Here is a 25,222-nt window from a genome sequence, read left to right as displayed (position 1 = left end):
CATTGTTTGTCCGTTTGAATACTGCAAATTCTATTACTGCCCAGTTCACAAGTGCCAAATATGATTGACGTTCGACGCCATTTCCGAAAATATATGTAAATATTCTGATACGAGTGATTAATTTTACGCCACCTTGTATGTATGGGTGTATGATGTATGCGTGACGAACAAAGGAATTCAGCAGCAGCACCTGTTGGGTTGGCACGTCTGTGCGCCATACCAGCCCTTTACGCAATAAAATATTGCATCAATTCTATACTCGTTTTTGTTTGCATTGTTTTAATTTGCTTATCTTCGAACGCATATATGTATGTGTGTGTGTATGTAAGTATGTTTTGCGAATAGTTGCGCCTATCTTCTATTATTTATTGTATGATTCTACGATATTGTGGGTAGGCCACCAGTAGTGAGTGAGTCAGTGTTATCATACTGGTCCACCCAGAAAAAGAAGCGCACAAGACCAAAAAAGCAAATGAGAACCAAACAAAAAATCACAAAGAACAAAAACAAAAAAAGCCAAAATTCGGTTAATGCGGCTTGATATTTTTTTTTGGTTAATGAAATTTCAAGGTTATTGAATGTGGAGCTATGATTTAGGAATGCCAATCAAGATTTAGCAAATGCGCAAATATGTGAAGAAATTCAGGTGGTGGTGTCATTTTTGATTGGACTTAAGTTCTAAAGAAACCACAAGGCATGCATTGCAAGTACTTAACATCGAATTAATTGCTTTAGATATGATGAACAGAGAAGCGAGGAATTAGTTGAGGTATGTATTATGCATACATACATACACACATACATACATACGTATATTTATTTAATCTACGGCGTTTTGAATTTTGTATTAACTTTGTTATTTGATTTACACCCCATCAAATGAGGATTTTCTGATGTCTATCAAAGTAGAATTTTGAAGAAATACAGCGGATATTGGCTGGTATTGGTAAAAGTGCATGAAGTCATACTTTATGATGAGTAAGCCACTGAAGAAAATTATAAAATGGTAGGTATAATTAATTGGGTAAGGTATATGATAAAAATGGTTTTTAAGTTGTAAAGTAAGTAAATAAAAAAACAAACAATTTTCTTACTGCATTTATTAAATTGATATGATGGAAAATTTATTGGTGAAACAAGGCGAAGTTTGTTGTTGTGGGAACAACGCTTTAAAGTACAAATGGCGCGCGGTTGAGCCAGGTAGGTAGCAACACTTACATGGCTGTATCTTTGTAAGTTTTGCTCCGATTCATCTAAAATTTTCACAGAATATTCTTGAAAGGTTCTTCATTTAAAAAACCAAATAAAAAAAAATTCACAAAAAAAATTTAAAAACGTTACCCCCCCCCCCTTAAGGGGTTAGGGGTAGTCAGAATTTTCAAAAAACATTTTTTTTTTTGCATTTTCTTAAAGTATAATGTTTTAAAAATATTGTGTAAAAATTTGAAGTGAATCCGACAAATACTTTTGAAGTTATTCAACAATTAACAAAGGGCGCTCGGCCGCTCCGGAGCCGATAGCAAAACTTTAAATGCGTTTTTCTCAAAACTATGTTTTTCAAACTGGTGAACACTGTAACTTAAAAACCGCTACGTAGAATTCAATAAAATTTATACAGCTTTTGAAAAACATAAAAAACTTGTGCCTGATCGAAGGATTTTTTTTTTTCAAAAATTTCGATTTTTTTTTAACAATTAACTGTTGGTTTTTTGCTCTAAAATCTGGAAAAAATTTTCTGAGGCCGCCATTTTGTTCATTTTGAAAAAAAAAAGCTTCGATCAGGCACAAGATTATCTATTAATAAAACTAATTTTTCTTGTCCGATTGGTTTTAGATGAATCTGCAAGGACTTGTGATGTTCACCGCAAGGGACTTCTGGAGAAACGGGCTTCACACAAACAGCGATAACTTTTGCAATTATTAATTTTTTTTTTTGAAATTTTGGTGAAGTCAAGTTAAAACATGATGTTTTTATGCTATGTTTTTATTTTTGTTAAATAAATTAATTAAGTAGCAAAAAAAAATTCGTGAAAATCATCATTTTTTCGGGCCTCTGACTACCCCTAACCCCTTAAGTCACTTCAGATTTTATTTATTTTCAAATCTAAAAAATGAGCCCTGCGGAAAAAAATTATTGACGGTGATTAAGTGATGTCGTCTGTTTCTGCCTATTTTGAAGATTTTGCCGAGATAAATAAATCTCATGAAAGAGCTGAGTAGGTAGGTAGTTAGGTGAAATGGTTGAAGTGCCAGTCTGGCACTCCTAAAGTAGCACTGAAGCGCTGTTTTGATACCATTATGAATGAGACTTCCAACAGGCAGATATCTACAGCCAGCCAGAACTGTTGATATGATGGCGGAGATTGATTGGATTTAGGTTGGCACACTGCCCCAGGCTGTCGAAGAAAGGAGCGCCCAATGACCTTAATCGTCTAGCTGCCAAGCCCGGACATTTGCAGAAAAAAAGCTCTACAGTCTCCTTCTCTGAAAGGTCCTCACAGCTTCTGCAATGGGGGTTAAATAGTAAGCCTAGGTGTCTGCGTGTGTGCCGATCGTCCAATGGTTGGTTAACACAGCTACGAGTTTGGAAATGTAATGACGTGGAATACCCAGAACTTTCTGAGTCTTCCGTTTATTTTATTGTAGCTTCTGCAATGGGGGAAAGAGTTGTATTAGACTTAAAAGAGAATAAAATTTTTGTGCGAAATACAAGTTCATATTTAATTTCACACCCATTTCCCAATTCCATTCCACCAACTTTTTGCCAGCCCTCGCACAGTCAACATTTTCGGTCAATGCGTGTCCATTGCCTTATTATAGCCATTATTATTGTTGTTTGTGCTGGTAAGAATTTGTTGTTTTGCTCGCAAAGTTTGCTTTAGCTGTAATTTACCCATTGACATCAAAATATTCTTAAATGTACATAATTGACAAACCGAAAAATGGCGCATAGTGTTGCGGAAGTTTTCCAGTGAAATTTCGAAATAAATATTTGCTATGTACCGAGTAAACTTTGGGTGCGGTACTGTGAGAAATGGGCGGATTTTGTTACTGACCAAATAAAACAGAAACAAAAAAATGAATAAATAAATAAACAAACTAAATATTGGGGGAGGTGGCAAAAGGCAAATAAGTATGTAAATATGTATGTATGTACCTACCTGTAAATAGTAAAGCGAGAAAATAAAACATGGACGAAGAATACCTACATTTTTAGATATTCTTCAGCCAAATTGCAGAAAATAAACCTTCAAGTGCGGCCATAAAATGAATGCCGTTGACGCGTTTGCCATGCGAAATGACGTCTTGTCTGCGCGATCAGCGCACCCTACGTCAAGGCGAAGCAATACAAATGAAGGCCGGCCAACAACAAAACGAGTAAGCAAAACATTTTTTTTGTTTCACTTCACTTTTGGATTTTTTGGTTTTTTATTTTTTGCACAAATTAGCGAAATAAATTAAGTGAATTATTTTCGCGCAAAAAATGGAGAATTGTTTATCCTCAGCTAACGGCGCGGAAACGTGAAAGTTGAAATATTTAGTGCAGGGCAATGTTCATCTGCGACTATCAACAGCTCAGCCATTATAAAATGCAGGGCTCATACGACGTGGGGTAGTCTGGTGAGGTATAAATTTGAGAAGGGTTTAGCAACTTTTTTTTTATACAAAGCTATTAATTTTAGACAAAGACTTGAATAAATGATTAGGAGGAATATTTTGCTTAAATATATAAAATTTATTTTGTAGCAATATTGCCTAAGATTTGGCTCATGTTTTTAAGTAATTGCCCCAAAGTTTTACGGAAGATTTAGTTATAAGTGGAGAAGCTCTAAAATCCCATCATTTAAATACCTCGAGTAAGTGCATGTTCCGAATGAGTTGATGAAAATAAAGTTTGCACTGGAACGCCACGGTATTTCGCGCCCTCTATTCATCACAACGCCTCATCCAAACCTTGACACCTCAACAAACTTAAGATGAGGCTGGGTTGGGCTTAGCGTATGTACCTTTCCTTTGGCCACATTTGGCCAAGATATCTAATACTTCCTTTCGCTATAGCATCACATTTGCGAAGAAGATGTGTTGGAGCTTACGGCGGTTGGTCACAGAAGCGACAGGAGAAACGACAATGAAACATATTCCCAGCCTGTGCAGATGGCTGCGTAATATGCAGTGACCTGTGAGAATGCCAATGAGCATTTTTAGTTTGTCTTCAGGAAGGGTTATGAACTGCCTAAACCTTATACTCCCTCATTAAGGACTTCATCATGCGTAGCCCCATAATTTGGTACCAGCTCATATCTCATCTCTTAACCTTAGCTCTTCGCTTCTAAGCTTCTCTTTGATTACATTTTATCCCATGCTAGGGAAGGGCTCGGGTGCTATTATTAACGAGACCGCAGCCTCTCCAGCCAATTCATTCTCTACCAGTTTCTTGTTGCACTCAAGAACTAATGATGCCTTAACCTCAGAGGATAACCCTTTATAGGGAAGCTACATATGTCTGCCGGCCTTAAAATCAATTTCTGACAATACCAAGTTGATGAGTCTGGCAAATAAGATGGATAGATGTGTAGTTTGCAGGTAACTCTATCGAAACAGCGGAGGAATTTACATACCTCGAGCGGTGGTACGGATGTGGACATACGTTCCCGACTCGAAAAAGCCAGAGGGGCATTCGAGATGTTGTTCCCTGTATGGCGAAACAACAACCTGAGCTCCAGTTTAAAGGTACTGTCGGTACTGCGGTACAGTAGCTCTACTTGGAAAATCACCACCGCTATAACCAGTCGTTTACAAGTTTTTGGTAAACCGCTATCTGAGGATTATATTCAGAATTTTTTGACAAGGAATTGCCCGAAAAAGCAAACATGGACCTGCTAGATATTTGGATTAGAAGACAGCGAAGAGGGCCATGGAACGGAACCCACTCACAGCGAGAGGAGGAGCACCAAGGCAGACCAAGGGAAACCTGGAAATGTGGATCGCGAGACGGCTCAAATCGAGTTAAACTGGAAGAAGGTGAGGGTGTTGTTGATGCTCTATGGCCCGCTAGGGATTCACGGAAAAAATTATGATGAATCGCAAAGGATGGCAAGGCTTTGAGTTACATTTGACATCGAAACACAACAAAGTTAGTCTTATTTGTGTGCGTGGACATTGTGATATTACAGTGAACGAGTTAGCTGATAAATTGGCAAATGAAGGCTCTGCAAGTATGCCACTAGGCCCTGAACCCTTTCTAGGTGTCAATTCCGCAACAATTCAACTATGGATTGATGTAAGGATGGTGAGCAGCTAAGTGCTTTCTGAAAGGACCAAATAGGAAAATAGCTACCTTTCTCCTAAAACTCAACAGAAAGGAAAGGAGAGTACTGGTGGGTGTAATCACAGGGCACAACGCCTGTAGTTCGCATATGGCTGTCATAGGGTCCCGATATGGCTATCCTGTCTTTAGGATGAGGACACTGCAGAGAATTTTCTCTGTAGCTGTCCGGCGTTTCCTAGAATCAGACTTAGGATGTTGGGTTGCGATATACTGAGTATGGATAAAATTCATACTCTTCCACTTCCGGATCTCTTAATATTCATCAATGAGTCCAAGAGATTTGTAGAAGAGTGACCTCAAACTAATTTATCCGTCTTATCACCCACTTTTTATCTTTTCTATCTCTCTATTCTTTTTACTGAAATCCATCCGGGTGTAGTACAATGGTCTCCTGACTGAGTGCTTGGACTTATCCCACCCCCACAAATTTAATCTAATCTAATCCATCTGACTGTCGCTCAAAACGGTAAATCGCTTATTCTGCATGTTGCTTTCTAAGCTGATCTCTGCGCATGGACAGACAGCATACACTTCCGCCTGGAAGTTACTGGGGGAAAACCCTCTTTGTTTTTCGGTCATATAATCCAGCGCCTATGTTTCGAGGTGTTCTCCAGCCATCTGTATACCTGTTTACGGTAGATTCTTGGAGTTTCCTTTCGAAAGCAAGTGAACTCCACTTACTTTAGCGTTCAATTCGATGCTGAACTTCTTCTCAAATTTAAAAACTGATATCATCAGTGGGTAGCTGGGCAAGTAGGAGCCGGAGGCTCGCCGATTTCATGTTCTTGGATGAGATTACTTTTCCTTTACCAAAATCTTTCTTAGTCATATTAAACAAGCGCTAAACATTAAAACAGCTCTTGGCTGGTTGCTGAAACGCTGTCTGCTCGAGCATCACCCCGATCGCAGTTGTAGGGTGGGTGCGTATCGCTCACGTGAGACTGAGTTAGTACTAGCCGTAATGTCGAGAGGACGGTCCTCGATACCCACGCGATCGCTCTTCATGTTATAATTGGTCCAATTATCATGCTGTATATCCGTCTCATGATTATTGGGCTACAACCCCAGGTTTTTCCCTGCTAAACGTGTGCAAACCATGAAAATTTGCGTTGGTTTGGTCAAGGTTGCGTCAGCGTGCCTTTTCCAGTTAAGCTTGGCATCCAGGATAATGCCAAGGTATTTAATTTCGCCAACCTTTCCAATAGTAACCCAGACTACATTGATTTCCTAGTAGGGCTCTTCACTTAATGAAGCAAATGTTGGCAAATGTTTTGGACGGGTTTAAGTTCAGGCTCACCTTAGCACAACATCTCTTTATCAGCTTTAGAACTCTTTGTATATGTCGCAAAGGGTATTGCAAGTGTATTCTCTACTCATAATAATTCTCTTCCATATAACGAACGCTTGACATTTTTTTATCTGCAGAAAATGCAAAAGATCGCCACCAAAAAAAAAACAAACATTTCAAAAATCAACGCAATTTTTTAACCACCTCAATAGGCTTGAAAACTAAATACTCATAATTTTCCGAAAATTCTGTTTAAAAAGTTTGAAGTTTGAATGAAAGTTTTAAGCTTTCAGTTGGTTGTTTCTATTAAACAAATGAAAATAAAATAAATAATAAATAAATGAATAGTGAAAACTTTCCCATATGTCGCGCTGTTTTTATTATGAACACAGGTGTTCAAGCATTGATCCCGTTTTTTTTTTAACCATTAGCGCCCACTTTGCACCTGTTGCTTGCAAGTTTTTGTTATAACTTTAGAATTGTCCCTAATAGCAAGAGATCGATGGGGAGAGACTGCGGCCTGTTTTGTTTTGCCGGCATCTGTTCAATCTATTTTTTATTTTTTCAATTACAATTGAGTCACACTTACAAATGATAGCACATGGGCATACATGGGCCCTAATTTTAGGTAATTGAGATGCAATAAATAACAACAAAAAATAATTATAACTTGTAGTTAAGTTTGGGGTAAAAATTAGTTAAAGGTATGGAATTTTTTTTTTTTTTTTTTCAAATAAGTCCCCAAAAAAAACCTTTATCAAGTTGTAAAATAAAGTCAATAAATAAAGTCAAAATCTCACTACTTAAGTGGAGACAATGCTGCTGAGCTTAGTTGAGGACATAAAGAAGTGACATAAAAATGTATTATTGCATAATACCAGCAAACGGTAAATGCTACTCAGTCAATTTTTGTTCTCCGCTCGCGAACAAGGCAGATGCTGCTGAAATGCCTCTGAAGCGAGAAATGTTAATCGGTGCTTGTTTAACATAACTGTTGTTAACATTTCTTAGCAACATACAAATAACATAGACGGTAGATGATTTAACAGAGAAGTGTTTAAAACGAAGAAAAATTGATGTCTGCTTAACATAACTGCTGTTAACATTTACATGCAAATAACATAATAGCACTTCGCCTATCGACTGCTGTTAACACATCTTAGCAACATACAAATAACATCGACGGTAGGTGATTTAACAGAAAAGTGTTTAAAATGAAGAAACGTTAATGTCTGTTTAACATAACTGCTGTTAACATTTCTTAACAACATACAAATAACATAGCCGAGAGGTGATTTAACAGAAAAGTGTTTAAAACGAAGAAAAATTGATGTCTGTTTAGCATAACTGCTGTTAACATATACATACAAATAACATAATAGCACTTCGACTACCGGAGTAACAGAAAAGTGTTTTACACGAACGAAAATTGCAGCAGGAAGTTAAAAAAATATGTTGCATATAGTTTATCTGTTGAAAGCTAACTAAAATGACTTACGCTGCTTAAACTTTGGTAAACTTTTTATTGAAAAATAATAAATAAGAATGCAAGCAATTGTTGTAGATAAGGAAATAATTAAAATGAGCAGAGATTTGAAATGGCTAAAAAAAAAATTAATAAAATAAAAAAATCGTACCTCGTGAAATTTGAAGTCATCTTTTTCATTGAACAAACCTTTTATGTATTTTTAAAAGTGTTTACATTCGATAGTTAAATAATGGCCGTTAATAGCTGCAGGTCAGCGTACGCAAACATAATTTTTTTTTACCTCACTGTTGACTGCCTCTTCCTACACTTCCCTCATCGTATATTGTTTTTACATTTTTGCATGCTTTCAATGCTTTCAATGAATGACGTTCATTAACCTGTTGCGATTGTTGACTTTGTTTTGACACGCTTCGATATGAATTGAAAACAATGGCGTAAAATAGGAAAAATGTGAAGCGTGCAAGATTATTGTAATATACACATACACACGCACACATGTATATGCAAATGCACATACATATATTACGACAAGTTTGAGTTAAAGTTCGAGGAAGCTATAAAACAAGTGTTGCGGAATGTAAAAGATTAAAAGTATGAGTAAAAATTGCAATTAAAATGATTTAACACAGCAACAAAACCGATTTTTTAGGTTAGATAAAAACATGCAAAAGCGCGCCTAATGCGAATGCCAATGAAACAGACGAATTGTGGGGATTTATTAGAAGAAAATTGCATGTTTTGAATTTTGGAGGATATCTTTTTGAACAAATAATCGTAGAGCAGTCATATTAATTTTTATAAAAAGGAAGCACTTTTCAGTTAATTATGCACCATCTCGCTCCTGAGTATAAAAAAAGAAAACTTTTCGCACTACTGCAGTGACTGCGACCTTCGGAGCATAGTAAAGAACAAGACACACTCTTTTAAGAAGAAGAAGAAGACTTACTAAACAATGACCCGCGTTTATGAAGACAAACTAAAGTCCAACAAAATGACGAAGTTTCGTAGAAAAAATTCAAAACATCTGCTACAAAACACCTGTCAGTGCAACGCTGAAGCTCTTTGTCTGCTATAGACTACAAGAGTTAGTGAAGTTGATCAAAACCTCTCCATGAATGTCACGGCCAGTGGTGAGCATGCACCAAAGTAGGAGAGAGCGTGACGCCTTTTGTTCTTATTTACTTTCGTACACAAACCAATGCAGTTATTCAAAGGCGCAGGCAATAAGAAAATATATCCAACAAAAAAATGTCCGTTGATTGGTATAGGAGTGTGATCTGTTAGTTTCTAACAACAATGAGAACTTACAAGATTGCAACAACCATGAGCTGTGCTCTTACAATAAATAAAAAAGAAAGAGAGGGGTGTTGTAGAGAAATTCGCTCATGAATAACAATAAGAATTAAAAACAATACAACAATAAAATTAATACAAATATTAATTCTGTTACAATAAATAAAAAAGAAAGAGAGTGGCGTTGTAGGGGAAATTCGCTCATGAATAACAATAAAAATTAACAGTATTCCAAGAATAAAATTAATACAAATATTAATTAAGTTACAATAAATACAAAAGAGAACAACGTTGTAGGGAAAATTCGCTCATGAATAACAATAACAACTAAAAACAATACAACAATAAAGTTAATACAAATATTAATTAGCAATAAAATAGCAATAAAAATTAAATACATTTCAACAATACAACAATAAAGTTAATACAAATATTAATTAGCAATAAAATAATAATAAAAATTAAATACATTTCAACAATATAACAATGAAATTAATACAAATATTATATCATTAAGTTAGCAAATCAACTGATTCTGTTAAATTCTCTGAAAGCTGGATGGCGATTCGCGGATATCGCCGCCTCTGTATTCATCCCATCGTGGTTAAAGACAAGACAAAAAACTTCTGTGGAAACCGCATCTACTGTGCAGCATGTGCCCTAATAACTGTCGCAATACTACCTTGATCAAAAAGTTCCCGGAACAACGCTAACGTTGACGTTCAAAGTCAACTTACGCACCAACCCATTCGGCTACGGCGCCCCTATTGGGGTAAATTTAAATAAATAAAAAAATTAATTAAATTCCTCAGCATAATTGGAACATTACGAAATCAAACGCAAATTTTACTTTTTTGCAAATAAAATTTCACGCATAACAGACATTTATTTATAATAAAACCAAAGGTAAACACAAACTGCATGCGATCGTAGAAAGCTGAAGAACGACAAAGTAGAGACGAAAAAGTACAACAAAGTATTCTACAAGAATTTTTTGGCAATAGTTGTAAGGAAATTGTGTTGTGGATTTGTCGGTATTTGCTGTCTTTTATTTTATTTAATTTTGTTTTTTTGCTGTTTAAATCGTGGGTGCAGGTGGGCGACAGGCGCCAACGTCTGGTGACACGAGAAATGTAGCACAACGGAAGCCAAATTACATGAAAAGTAGCAGGCGATCAATGTGGTATTTTTAGAGGCTTTTTAAATTAGGCGACGACGCGACAAAAGTCACACACACATTTTGCCAGCATGCGGAGAATCATTTGAACACGAAACTATGTAAACAAATGTGGGTCATCAAAAAGTGATGTAAATTTTTTTTCTTTTTATAAATTTTTTTTACGCTGAAATGATTATTTTTAAAGATTGAAAAAGTAAGGGGTGTTTTAACAAAGGATCATATTATTGATTAATAAAGCGTACAGATCTGAAAGTGAACGCGTGCAAAACGGAGTAGCGACGATCGCGCGTCTCTCCAGCCACATCACTGTTGGCGGTTACAATTTTGACCTGTAAAGGCTAACTGGTGAACTTAATTTTAATTGGTGTTCCTAATTTGATGCTTCCTAATTGGTTTTAATAGAATGTGGCACATCTTAGCAGTCGTACCTTCAAGCACATGCTCTTGAATGTGACATCCCGCACTTGTTTTTAATACAAAAAAAATTCTGTGGTTTAAAAAATCGTTGCTATGCGCATAATCCGAAAACAGCTCAGTCCCTTCAGGCGAATATATCATCAGAATTTTGTTTAAGATAGTCGCATAAACCATTAAGCAGTACCTGAAAGGAAGAGCCTGGCTGCATCGCCTATTTATACGAGTGCCATCTTGAAATCGTAAACCATAATTTTTAATTAGAAAGATTTATGTTTTCTAAAAAATTAAAAAATGAAACGAAATCAAATGATTGCTCATTTATTTAATTAATTTTGCTTTTTTTTTAAATTGAATTTGCAACACCCTTTACTTCCCCCACATAAATGGACAAAACGTTTCAAGAATTATTTACGAGCCCACCTGATGTTGCCGCCTCGAGAAATCATGTGATTAAAAAACTAAAAAACTAATTAATTCATTTTTTCTCAAGCCTTGTGTGACAAGAAATGCTGCTGTTGACATTAAAGGTGGACCATTTCCGGTGGAGATGCCGCTTCTACGAGGCAGGCGGAATTTCATTTCAGCCACAGAAGTATTTTCCCCTGCTTTCAACTAAAAACTGATCACAGACATACCTCAACTCAAAAAGCACATCGAAGTGCCATCGTTTATGGATGGTGAGAATATTTGGTTTTTTTTATATTTGAGTTTCAGTGCATTCGAAGCGAGAATTTTGCTGATTTATGTGTTCTGAGAGATGCAAATGGGCCCTTGTATTCTCAAACCAAATGGAAATCCAAATGCATGAATTGCATTCACGCAAGTTGAGCCTGTTAGGACAGGCACACCGGCTCTGAGCGGATTCTTTTTTCTATGCATGCATTCCAAACGGATTTAGCGGTGCAGGCAATTGGCTGTTCACACTCTTTTTTATTATTTATTGCGATAGTCAAAGGGGTAATACCTTCGAAACTAGTTGGGATTACTTTACAGATATGAGTAGAGGTCACAGTCACGGTGTATAGAAGGGAGAGGTCAGGCTACGAGAATGTCACACTTGTATTTCGGTCGCTTTTGAATACCTCCTTAATTAGTAGAGCAGATGTTAGTAGCGCTCACAGCTGACAGGAAATTTTATGGCTCATAAATTGGCTGGGATTTGGCATTATTGAGATGATTTCGTAGAGCAAATGAAGTGTTGGGGTTCCTTTTGCTACTTACACAGCTACAGTAAATTTTTGAAGAGGCGAACCTTAAGTCAGCTTATCCCACTGCCAAAGCTCTTCGGAGAACGAAGATGTGAAATTATCTCAACATCTATTCCACAGCTTAGTCTGCTTTCACGAGGTATATGCTTCTGTGTTTCTGAAGTGCCATAGGCGGTGGGTTATATTCTTCTTCTTTCACAGCATTACAACGCGGGTGTGTCAAAGCTACCTTCACAATGCTCTTCCAAAGCGGTCGATCCGGAGCTTTTGCTTCGTAGTTATGTATTCTCAAATCCTTGAGTTTGTTTTCCACAGCGTCTATCCATCGGTTCCTCGGTCTACCTTTGGGCTTTACGCCCTTTAGCTTTTCTGTCATGGATGAGTTGTATTAGCCTTTTGCAAAACTTCGAATGTAAAAGGTGACTCTCTAATTTAAACGCGGCAAATTCCATGTCTGTATCATCTTTGGCTATTAGGCCACGCAAGCGTCATTTTAACAACTAGAAGGGAATTTCCGATTTTCAGAATAACTGAGACCGCAGAAACGTTAAGAATATTCCAGAAGGCTTTTGACGACCCGGTTTTGTTAAAAAAAAATGTATAAATGGTACAAATATATTCAAGAAGACAGCAGAAGTCTAGAACAAAGTTGGTGGTCAAAACCATGCACAGTGCAACGAGACTTCGGTGCTCAAAAATCAGCGATTCACGGTCTCATTGATATGGTTGTCAAATCGACCTCAGATGCGTTCCTAATAACATTCAATCTCTTAGAAAAAGAGCCTCGTGTGAGATGATTTTTCACTAAAAGACAAAGACCTCGATGGCTCTCACATGGGGTTTTTTGCTCATTCTCTTTTTAAGAAGTCTTTGAAAATCTTCATGCATTTACACGCTGACTTTTTGCATGCGGCTATGCTTGTGTGTTTTTGCTTTGATCATTCGTTCGTTTAGCGCGAGTCTAAAGTACACTTGAATAAAAATAGCAAAATGTGAATGCGATGAAAGCAAAATGCCAAAAAAACAACTCGATTTCGCATGCGTACCCCGAAGACTCGAGTAATTGGCTCAAAGTTGCTTCAAAGAAGTATGAAATCTATGCTTACAACCTCGAAAGAATCGACCATCCATGCGTACATTCCATTAAAGATAAAGCAAAACACACACAAATTTGATTTCTTTGTTAAACGTGATGCAATGCACTATGAAATCCTTACAACTGGCCTTTTTTAAAACCTTCGGTTGAGCACCCGGGTCTGGCCTTTTTCGTCCTGTTCGAGGATCCTGTTTAAAAGGTTATATCCATAGGTAGGTAGGTAGGTAGGTAAGATGGCAAGAGTACCCCAGGTATACCACAAGTAACACTTACGTGCCGTTTTGATACCATAAAGTGGACCACTACCTGTGAAAGGATTAAGGGAGGAGATAAAACCGTCTACAGCCATCCAGTGCTGTTGATGTAGCGGAGGAGAGAAAAGGGATCTAGGCTGGAGAATTTCATCAAGTCATCCCCAAAGGGGACGCTGAGGAATCTCAAGCGTCTAGCCGCCAAAGCCGGACATCTGCAGAGAAAGTGTTCCACAGTCTCTTTCTCTGCAGGATCCCCACAGCTTCTGCAATGGGGGTTGTACGGAATTCCAAGCTTCTCCGCATGAGTGCCGATCACCCAATGGCCAGTGATCACCGCAATTAATTATTACAATAGAAATATATTAAATTGACGTCCAAAGTCGAAAAAGTCTGGCCAAAGTTTCGAATGCCCAACGGAGGATTAATTTGGAATATTGCGCATGGCTTTCGTGGCTTTACGCTGGAAAGAAGCGCGACTGGCAGGACAACTCTTGTGTGCGATATACCTTATGATCAGAAGGTATCGGGAATGTTTAAATAAAACCAAACAGAGTTAAATTTTCAGGCAAATTTACTTTATCTCCTTCAAAATATGACCCGTCTGAAGCAACACACATGTGCCAACGTTTAACCCAGTCCTCCATGCACCCCCCCCCTTCAGCTCCATCGTCGCATTCTCTTTGATCTCCTCAATCGACTGAAATCTCCTTCCACGAAGTGGTAACTTCAACTTGGGAAACAAAAAAAAAGTCGCACGGGGGTGAATACGGTGCTTGCACGATGGTATTTACTTGGTGTTTGGTCAAATAATCCAGCACAATTTGGGCCCGGTGAAATGGCGCGTTATCATCATGCAAAATCCAAGAATTTCCACATTTCCGGCGCACAGCATCTCTTACTATAAACGCTTCAAACGGTCTTCATTGACTGTCTGGCTCGATGGAAGGTACTTCTGGTGCACTACGCCTTCGGTTCGTTTAAATTAAACATATATACATATATACAGCGTTTGATTGAAAAGTAATGAGTCTTATTTTTTTAAGCAGTTTCATTAAACCTTTTGGCTTATACAACTAATATTCTTCAAAATAGGACCCTTGAGAGTCAATACACCGCTGGTAGCGGTCCTTCCACTGCATCCGCCGGAATCACGTTCAATTCGGCTGTCATAGTTTTGGAGTCGAAACGCCTCCCAAGAAGAAGTTCGGAGGGAACAGGTCTGGACTGTAGGGAGGGTGGGGAAGCACCGGAACCCCCATCTTGGCCGATGCAGAAGTGCAGAGGAAGGCGGTGTGCGCCGGCGCATTGTCGTGATGAAGGGTCCAATTGTTGACGAGGTCGGGCCAAACCCGGGCTACTCGGTTTTTCAGCCGAAGGAGCACTTCTTTGTAAAATGCCGTCTTTACAGTGCTTCCTGGAGGTACAAACTCCTTGTGGACGATGCCTCGAGAGTCCAGAGCTTCCAGAGCGCTGTTCGTCTTCGACGTCCTCCCGGCCTTCCTTGAACGACTTGTGCCACCGTTTTACCTGGGCACTGCACAGAGGTTGGTCCCCGTAAGCCTCCTTGAGTAGCTCAATGGTTTCGGTACTCGTTTTGTTTAGTTTTACGCAAAATTGGATCGAGTAACGTTGCTCCAACGATCGCTGCATTTTCGCCACTGCAAAATCCTAACACACTTTTAAAAAAGCTTTCACGCGTGGAGCGATGTTGACTGCACCGCTGTTGCCAGCGAACTGGGACGGTTTCTAGTGGAAGGGGAAGGTCCAACGATCATTTTCCCCCACCAGGCGATTCGGTTTATCGCTTGGCAGACGCTCCGCGCGGGAAGGCTAATTACTTTTCAATCAAACCCTGTATAATTGGCGTTTACACCCTTTTTTGGGTGCTTAGCCGAGCTCCTCTTCTTGTTTGTGGTGGGCGTGCGTCTTATGTTGTTTCACAATTTTTTTTCATGAGGAGCTTTCTCATAACGGAAATACACTCGGAGGTTTGCCAGCCGAAGGGCGACCACTATTAGAAAAACAACTTTTTCTTCATTTTTGTGTTTCACAGAGATTCGAACCTACGGTCTCTCTGAATTACGCACCAACCCATTCGACTACGATGGCCGGTGAAAAATTTAATTAATTTTATTTACCGTTTCATACACACGCACACACACGCAGTACTTATTTAAATATTTTCACTCGACTGTCACAATCACGATTATTCAATTTCGCTGCCGCCTCACAGCCCATCATCAATCACAATGACAATCCTACGATATTGAAATTTCATTAAAGAGTAATTAAAAATTAATTTCATGTTGATATAGAAAATGAATGATTCGAACGTTAAATAAATAAGAAAAAGGTTGTGAAATTATGAAAATAATTTTTCAACTGAAAGAGTGATTACGATTTATGGCAGGCAATGATGGAGATCGAACGAAGAATTTTTCGCTTAATATTTATGATAATTGCGAAAACGTTTAAACATTCACCCACTTTGTCTGAAACAGAAGGCGTCAAGGAACTTCATCGTCAATCGCTCCTCCACAGGGAGCTGCAAACGGAAGCTAATGAAGCAGCAAGCAAAAAAAAAAAAATCAAAAGTACAGGTACAACGCTTCAAGCAATCGGCGCGCACAGCTGCCTATACAGCAGACGACGATACACAGCAAACACGCGCGTTACACGTTAACTACACAACTGACTCTAGAAAAAAAAGTAGAGCGATTTGTAAATCGAACAGCAAAAAATCATGCACGAGAATATATGAACGGCAATGTCAAATTAGTGGAGGAATTTTTTGAAAAAAAAAAAAAAAAAAAAAATTTTTTTTGTTATTTTATTTCATTTATTTTTTGTGTCGTATTATTGTGCTATTCTATACAAAATTCAATTTTTTACAATTTAAATTTACTAAACAATTTTTGTAAATTTTTATTTTTTTTTTCGTTAACCTTAATGAGGCAAACGGTACCACGCGGCACGTACAAGCGCGCGTAGCGTATCACAAAGCGCTCACAAATCACAAAATCGACTGAAGTTAACGATTCCTTGTAATCAAACATTTAAAATAAGTTTGTTTAAAATGCCCATATTGTACGAGTAGTAGAATATAGCGCCGACATACATATTATACATACATACAAATATACATTTCGATATGCTATTGCGACTGACTGGGCCACCTATCACCCGCTGCATGTTGGCATGTGTGTGAGGAGGTGGGCAGTAAATACTCGAGTAGCGAAAGTATTTTTGTATTTGTACTACCTTCTCGTGTGTTTGTGTGTGTATAACATAATATAGGCGAAAATGTGTGAAAATTGTTTTTGTTCGTGCATTTTTTTTTAATTTTGTAGCTGTCGTTGTTTTGTTAAGCTTCCTGAAATGCATGAGTTAAATATTTATGCATGTATTTATATTTAGATATGTAGATTTATATGTATGTATGTATGTATGTAGGTGCGATTTGTAAAGCGAAATTAAGCAGTGTGAAATACCGAAATGGAGACATGTCAGAAATGTTGGAAGCCAGTCCACAAGTAGCAACAATTGAGTACGAGCCTATCTATTTCGTGGGTTTGGTTATTAGAAGTGGTGCCGGATAGACGATAATTTGGGCTTTGTTTGTAATTTTGCGCCCCATCTATTGGAAGCGCTTTTGAGAAGCTTTTTTCTAATACACATAAGAAATTAGAAAAAAAAACGATAACTACAAAGGATATGTGCGAATTGGGACTAACTGGATTTATGAATGAGAGCTAAGATGTCTAAAACTTAACCTCCCGAAAGCAGGACAGCTGAGAAGAGATCCTTCTTATGCTTCCTTATGTATGGGACCACCACTGTCACTTCAGTAGCATATCCCAAAATTTGACGGGCAACAACAACATTCTGACTTTATTGCACCAGACCATAATCCCTGCATCAACTGCAGGAAGGAGGAGGAGTCCGATTCTCTTTCTCTTTCTTGATTGGCGCGATAACCTTTTATGCGATTTTGGCTGAGTTTAACAAAGCGCGCCAGTTATTTCTTTCTTATGCCAACTGGCGCTAGTTCGAAACATCGAAACAAGGGGTGCCAAGTCCGTCTCCACATGAACTTTCCAAAGCAGAGAATGCCTTCCTTTTCCTCTGCTACCATCAGAGGGAACCGCATCAAATACTTCCAACGTAGCCGCTAGGTTGAATATTTATTTGTCTACGTCGTTCTACAGCTCATACAGCTTATCGTTCCATCGCATACAATACTCGCCGTCACCAACGAGCAAAGGACAAAAAATCTTGCGCAGAATCTTTCTCTGAAACACTCCGAGGGACGCGCCATCAGACGTTGTCATCGTCCAAGCTTCTGCGCCATACGTTAGGACGGGCATGATGAGAGCCTTATAGAGTGCTAGTTTTGTTCGTCGAGAGAGGACTTTACTAATCCGATTACCACCACTAAGTGGTAGGATTTTGTTGGTCCCAGATGCTATGGTTTACCACAAAAAATCGACACGGCAGGTTAATATTCCCAACCAGCGCCGCCTGAGTTGACTCGATGCCCACCTGTCCGAGGACAAACAACTCCCACGTGGAAGTTACCCACTTGTCGTGTGATTACTTGCAAAATCATGGATACCTGGTACGCATATTAGCTTGATAATGGCATATTCTGTGGCGGTCGAAAGGTGTGTCAGTCATTCCACCGACCATCTTCGGACCTACCCATCAAAGAGCCTAGCACCTTGATATCCGTTTGGCTGTCAAATAAATAACAAAAATGTATTTCTTTACACCACATGACTCTTACACCAGCAGACAATTAGCTACCTCCCTACAGTGATCTGGAAGCCTAATTTACACTTGATGGAGAATTCGTCGTCTCATACTAGTCTATGAACTTTTCCACACAATTTCGGACCATCGCACAGATTTACAGGTACTCGTCTTCATTTGTTACACTTCGTTCAATCCCCCTTTAGGGAATGTGGGTGAAGAACGATCCATTTGAAATCAACGTAGTTTACACTGCTGAATCCTTGAGAAAATGAACTCATAGAGCAATTATGTAAGGATTAACCCACAGTGCAAGTCTCTTAGCCTAATGGTGGCACGAATAGTGGACAGTTTTTTCCTCACAACATGGCGTTGAGCGCAAAAAAGGGTAGATTTATACAAAGTTTTCTACTGATTCCAATTAGGGATGCACATTGCAATTCCTCCAGATCCCAACTCACGAAATATACTCTAGTAAATTTCGCTAAGCAAGATTTTTATTCAACATTTTTGGTTTTATTTTAGTTTCATATAGTCGAAATGTAAAATCTTAGGCGCAGGCGAAGTGGGGGTGGGGTAGTTAGAAGTATGAATTGTTGCGGTTGCGTTAACCGCTTTATGCTGCTAATAAAGTGCATCAGATTTTTAATGTCAAGACCTGCTATATCAGCAGGCGTAACAAAAAAGTAAGAGCCAAGATGCCTAAATCTTAGCACCGCGATAGCAGGGCAGTTAAGGATTGAAGATGATTCCACCTCATCTTCCTACGCAACAATGAGATAGTCGATCAACAAAAATATTCACAAGTACGAAAAATGTGTGCGTAACAGTCAAGGCTCGGTTCGATACCGCTCCTGTCACGATCAGTCTCAAAGAAAATTTAGTTTAAGCGAAATCGAACGCTATTCCGCTCTTAGTGAATTTGATAGAAACGCTGTGTGTGTGACGTCAAACTAGTCCAGTTGATGATTTTGAACATACAAGTTTATTCTGTATGTGAAAGCAAAACACAAAAATCGAGAAAATTCGCTACTAGAGAGTAACTATTCTCACTATTTTCAATGCTGCCAACTCTTTTTGGAGAGAGTTTCATGAGACTGGCTTTTCTTGCTTCAGGAGGGCTTCGGTTGACTCAACTTTGCAAATTCTCTTTTGTTGCTGCCCGTCGTGTTCACACTCGGCTCTCCTTTGCTTGCACTTATTTAGTTTCTGGTCTACAATCAACAGCAACATTGAGAAGAAAGAGAAATCAAAGGGTTTTGACAAAGCGTGAGCATCACAAGTAACGAGTTGAAGCAACAAATGTTTGTCTCTATGACGGGGGTCTTACTAATACCCATTAAGTGTTTGCAGGCATACGTAATTTTTTACAGCTCCTTTCCAGTGCTACCAACAAATGTTTATTTGTGTCAGTTGCTTCATGTATTCACCACTTGCTAGCCAACACTTGGTGAATCGAATGTAATTTCTTATGTAATTTCTTCTTCTTCTTGCATTCTTATTTGCGTTTTCAAATTTCTGCGAAAGGGTGACACTTAAAAATTATTCCTCTCTCTGCGCAATCTTGGTTGGAGTGCAGTAGTGAAGATGGTAGAACCGTGATCGGTTTTATGAGGTTCAGCGGTTCAGAATAGAAACATTCCATGGTAATTATAGTACGAGGACAATTTTTAACAATTTATTTGTTTCTTATTTAATTTTAATAATTTTTTAATGAAAATATAGTTGATTCTCCTCCAAAAAACATAGAAATTTAAGTCTCAAACTTCGAATTAAATGAAAGAAAATTTCAATTAAAAGAACTTCATAGCATTTGTTAGCAAAATTTCACATTTTTATTCTAAGTTTTAGAAAATTTTCGAGTCTCAAGCAAGGCGCATTCATTGAAGGTGGTGGCACTAGACCAACAACAAAAATTTGTACGTTTGATTATCACGGCAAAGTATCGGCAAAGACAAATAATGAATTCGCCTTGTTTCATTCTTCGCTGACAGCCATATGGACACGGCGAAAAAACAGCACATCAGCTGATTTACCGATACCATCTCAATAGATTCGCCTTGGTCTAAAGATCTGTATTAAAATTTAACATAAATTCAAAATTAATAAACTTCAAACATGTTTTAGCAAAACGTCACACTTTTAATCAGAACTTTTCGAAAAACTTCGAGTCTGAAGCCTTGAATTAAAATTTAAAAAATTCAAAGTAAAAAAACCTCAATCATTTTTTAGCAGAACGTCAGATGTTTTAATCGAAATTTTTCGACAAATTTGGAGTCTGAAGCTTTGAATTAAAATTTAAAATAAATGCAAAGTTAAAAAATTTCAAAATTTGTTTAGCAAAACGTTACATTTTTTTAAACAGAATTTGTAGAAAAATTTCGAGTCTGCAGCTTTGAATTAAAGTTAAAAAAATTCCAAGAAAAAAAACTTCAAACATTTTTTAGCAAAACATCACATATTTTAATTAGAATTTTTAGAAATATTTAAATTATTTCTTAATAAAGTGCAAGTTTGAGTTAGGTACAAAATTGGGTTAATTTTAAAAAAGTTGTTTGCTTACGACGAGCAAATGATTTTATAAAATATTTTATGATGATTTTACAAAACTTTTTAAATGTGGCAACGCTTCGATATTCCAGTTAATTTATGATAGATAATTCAGATTTTGACGACAAGACAAAGCCTGATAGATAAGTTGATCATCAGGCTTACCAATACACTGAAAGACGTGTCAATAGGATGTTGACTTGCAAGTTTGTTGCCTGCCAGTAAATATTTTCAGCGCTTGGCATGTGACACGACTTGCGGGGACTTTCTAATGCAAGCGGACGACGGCGTAGTAACGGCAACAGCGACAACAATTTCACAATTCCTGTCACTTCCATTTATTACTGTGCAAAAATAATTAACATTCGGCAAAGCCAACTGAATTGGAATGAATAGTTGCAGTTGGAGCCAATGGCAAGCGGTTTCACATTTACGCGTAAAATCCGAGCGTGAAAATTTTACTGTTTATGTTTACACTCACTTTAGCAAAATACGTATTTTTGTTACTGTTTTTTCAAGGCAAACACGTAAATAGTACCAATTTTTTGCTTCTTTTTGTCTTCATTAGCAGAGCTGTTGCGAATATGTAGTTGCCAAGCACATACAGGCACACATACATACGTACGATGTGTTGACGTATTTAGTAGGAGTTGTGCTACACGGCGCGACTACGCGAGCAGCAAGAGGATCAAGTCAAATGATCAATTAGACTAAAATTGAATTTTGTGGTGTATAAACGTGAATTAGCAGTGTTAAAAAAAGCGGTACAGAGTCGGCAACCCAACCGATTTGCAAATGTGTTCGCTACAAATACTGCAGCCAATATTGGTGTGATTGGGGGGATGGTTGGTGTTAAGGGCGCGATTGTGTGTGTGCAGAATTGTTTTTGGCGCCAGCAGAGCGTTAGATCAATATTAAAATATCGACCGCTGCTAACCAACCACCACCAAACCAACACACAACTCCGAGATTTACGATTTCGAACGTTATTAATGACCTGTGAAAATTTTTATACTTTCGCACTCACACTTGACTTCGATACACGATTCACGTCAGCCACTTCGATATTGTTTACTTTTCAATATTATAAACTAAACACACGAGTTTAATACGTTTTTTTATTTGAATGAGCCAATAATAAAAGCCGAAATATATATTTTGAGTGTTTTTGTTTATTATTCGCACTTTGAAATGTTCACGCTTCACTGGGTTGTATGAAGAATTGCGCTAATTAAAATTCACGTGCATCTACGACATCGCAGCAGCCAAGAGCTAAATGCAGAAATAGCCAAAAAGTTGCTTTTATCAGCGCTTTAAATACAACGATCAGGCAGCGAGCCAGCGAAACACAGCCAACATCACCACAAGCACAGCGATCGATGGTAAATAATGTGCGGTAGACGCGCGTAGCCAAGAACCTAAAGAAACCGCACCGCTTTAAATGAGCATTAACCCTTTAACGGTTATGGGACACATTTGCAGCAGCCACAAAAATATCCGTGAAGTTCTCAATGTGTGGGACTTTTGGTTGGTTTATATTTTTGCAAAAGGTTCTATAAGGTTCTTGGAAAAATTTTATGAATGGATCTTAAATTATACAATTGTTAACTTATCTGTATAGTATTGTAGACCAAAATTATAAAAATTAAAAAAAAAATAGCAAATAAATAGAAAAATAAATAAATATGTATGTATAACAAATGTAATAAAGTAAAGAAAATAAAAATAAATAAATGTAGAAATAAAATTAAAAAAAACAAATAATAAAAAATAAATAGAAAGAAAAAATTAATAAATAAAAAAATACAAAAAGAATAAAAAATTAATAATAACAAAATTAAATAAAAAATTATAAAAAATAAATACAAGATACAATGAAAATACAATAAAAAATAAATAACTAAAAATAAATAAATAATATAATAATAAAAAATAAAAAAAAATGAAAACAAAAATAAAAACAAATAAATAAATAATAAAAACTTAAGAAACAATAAAATTAAATAAATAAAAAATAATAAACAAATAAATAAAAAATAATAAATAAAACAAATTAATAATAAATAAGAAATTATAAAAAATAAATACAAGATAATAAAAAATAAATGAATAAAAAATTAGAAAAAATAAATACAAGATAACAAGAAATAAATAAAAATAAATAAGTACATAATTAAATAAATAAATAAAAAAATAAATTAGAAAATTAAATAAGTAAATAAAAAAATAATAAATGAAGAAAAAATATAGAAATTAAAAACGTAAACTAAATAAATATATATAAGAAAAAAAAACAAAATAAATAAATAAATACATATATAAAAAAAACCAAGTAAAAAAAACTAAAAAATGAAACAAAAAAATTAAAACTAGAACAGTTGGAAACACGAAAAAATGAGTAGTTGTCTTTTCTTTGCCAGTCTAAATGACTACCAATACAGGGTGTAATCGACAATTGTATATATTGGGTTGGCAACCAGGTAGGCAGGTATGTAAAATGGTTGAAGTGCACCTGGCTATCGAAAAAAGGAGCTCCCAATGACCTTAGTCGTCTAGCTGCCAAACCCGGACATTTACAGAAAAAATGCTCAACAGTCTCCTCTCTGAAAGGTTCTCACAGCTTCTGTAATGGGGGTTAAATGGTAACCCTAGTTTTTCCGCGTGTGTGCCCATCGCCAAGTGACCGGTAGACACAGCTACGAGTTTGAAAATTGAATGGCGAGGAGTCCCAAGAACTTTCTGAGTCTTTCGTATATCGTATTGGGGTTAAAGGGTTTTCGAAATAGCACATGAAGAAATGTTTTTATTAATTTTGGTTTCACCGAGTTTCGAACCAACGTTCTCTCTGTGAATTCCGAATGGCAATCACGCACCAACCCATTCGGCTACGGCGACCGCCTTAACATGAAGAAATGGAGCTTCATCTTTTCTGCGCTTTCCAGAAAAACAAATTGTGCAGTCCCCCTTTAACAACTGTCAAGGAGTGAATTGGCAACTAAGTAATTGCGAATTTTTTTTAGAAAATCAAAGAAAATTTTTTCATGGAACTAAATAATTTTATTCTGTAATGTATTGCCCATTTCGACCAATGACCTTTTGCCATCTTTCGGGCATCATCATAATCCCACGTCCATAAAACTTCTGGTTTTTATTAGCAAAAAACTGAATCAGGTACGATTTGACTTCATCATCATTATTGAATTTTTTACCATTCAAGGAATTTTGTAAAGATCGAAACAAAAAGTAATCAGATGGTGCAGGGTCAAGACTATATGGTGGATGTGGCAAAACATCCCAACCAAGCTCCAATAATTTTTGCCGGGTGGCCAGAGATGTGTGTGGCCTTGCATTGTCATGATGGAATAGAATATTTTTTCGATTTGTCAATTCGGGCCGCTTTTCTTCAACTGCATTGTTTAATTTCCTTAGCAGTTCAATGTAGACATCAGAATTGATCCTTCTGTTGGGTGGTAAGAGTTCAAAGTAGACAATTCCTTTGTAATCCCACCAAACTGATAACAAAACCTTCTTTTGATGAATATCAGCTTTCGATGTGGTTTGAGTTGATTCACCTGGCCTGCTCCACGATCTCTTCCGCTTGATATTGTTGTAAACGATCCATTTTTCAGCGCCAGTTATCAGTCGTTTCAAAAATGGATCATTTTCAAATCGCGTTTCTTTAGCAAATCGCAGCTGTTAATGCATTTGTTTCAGTTCGTGAGGAGCCCATGTATCGGGTTTTGGAACATAGCCAAATTGCTTTAAGTGATTTTCACATGAAGCTTCTCTGCAATCTCACGTGTTGTACTGTGACGATCCGAATCGATCATTGCTTTGATTAGAGCGTCATCAACTTCAACAGGACGACCAGAACGTTTTTCATCTTTGAGTGAAAAATCACCAGAACGAAATTTGGCAACCCAAAGGTAAATTTTGACACTGCCGTGCTTTTAAGGCTTCGTCACCATAAACAGCACATAACTTTTTATGACCTCACGATGCGGTTTTCCCTTTGCGGAAATAAATAAGCAAAATATGACGAAAATGTTCTTTTTGATTTTCCATTTTTCAACGAACGCCAAATGAAAACTACGCAACCGATCAAAAAACTTTCTTTACTGATTAACGGCTGAATTGCCAACTATCAAACAACAAAATGAACATTTGAACTACGTCTGCAACCCTAAAAATTCAACTGAAGCCATTTATGAGTGAAGCCCCCAATTACTTAGTTGCCAACCCAATATATATATTTTTTACTTTTATCTAATACTTTTTCGAGCTTGCAGGCGCCGTTGAAGGGTTAAAAGCGGCTCAGTCCTATTTATTTCTCTCATAAAGGGACGCTAAATTTCTGTGCAAATTT

General features: G+C 37.2%; 2 protein-coding genes across 3 annotated transcripts in view; both read right to left on the bottom strand.

Moving 5' to 3' along the window:
* LOC129238017 (E3 ubiquitin-protein ligase RNF181 homolog) overlaps window positions 1-25,222 on the bottom strand; it is a 130,501-nt gene that overhangs the window by 36,378 nt on the left and 68,901 nt on the right. The gene's annotated exons all lie outside the window — the stretch shown is intronic.
* The window catches only part of LOC129237881 (serine/threonine-protein kinase OSR1), a 49,178-nt gene that overhangs the window by 23,276 nt on the left and 680 nt on the right, over window positions 1-25,222 (bottom strand). Inside the window, exon 1 of one of the 2 annotated variants that reach the window (XM_054872965.1) lies at window positions 16,042-16,156. The exons of the other annotated variant lie outside the window; for it this stretch is intronic. Within the exon in view, the coding sequence (XP_054728940.1) occupies window positions 16,042-16,075 (34 nt within the window). The 5' untranslated portion in view covers window positions 16,076-16,156. Of the gene's footprint in view, window positions 1-16,041; window positions 16,157-25,222 lie in introns of those variants that run through there. 2 annotated transcript variants of the gene reach the window in all.

The sequence above is a fragment of the Anastrepha obliqua genome, chromosome 1 (genome assembly GCF_027943255.1).
Source record: "Anastrepha obliqua isolate idAnaObli1 chromosome 1, idAnaObli1_1.0, whole genome shotgun sequence".
Classification (NCBI taxonomy): Eukaryota; Metazoa; Arthropoda; class Insecta; order Diptera; family Tephritidae; genus Anastrepha; species Anastrepha obliqua.
This window is presented reverse-complemented; position numbering and strand designations above follow the sequence as displayed.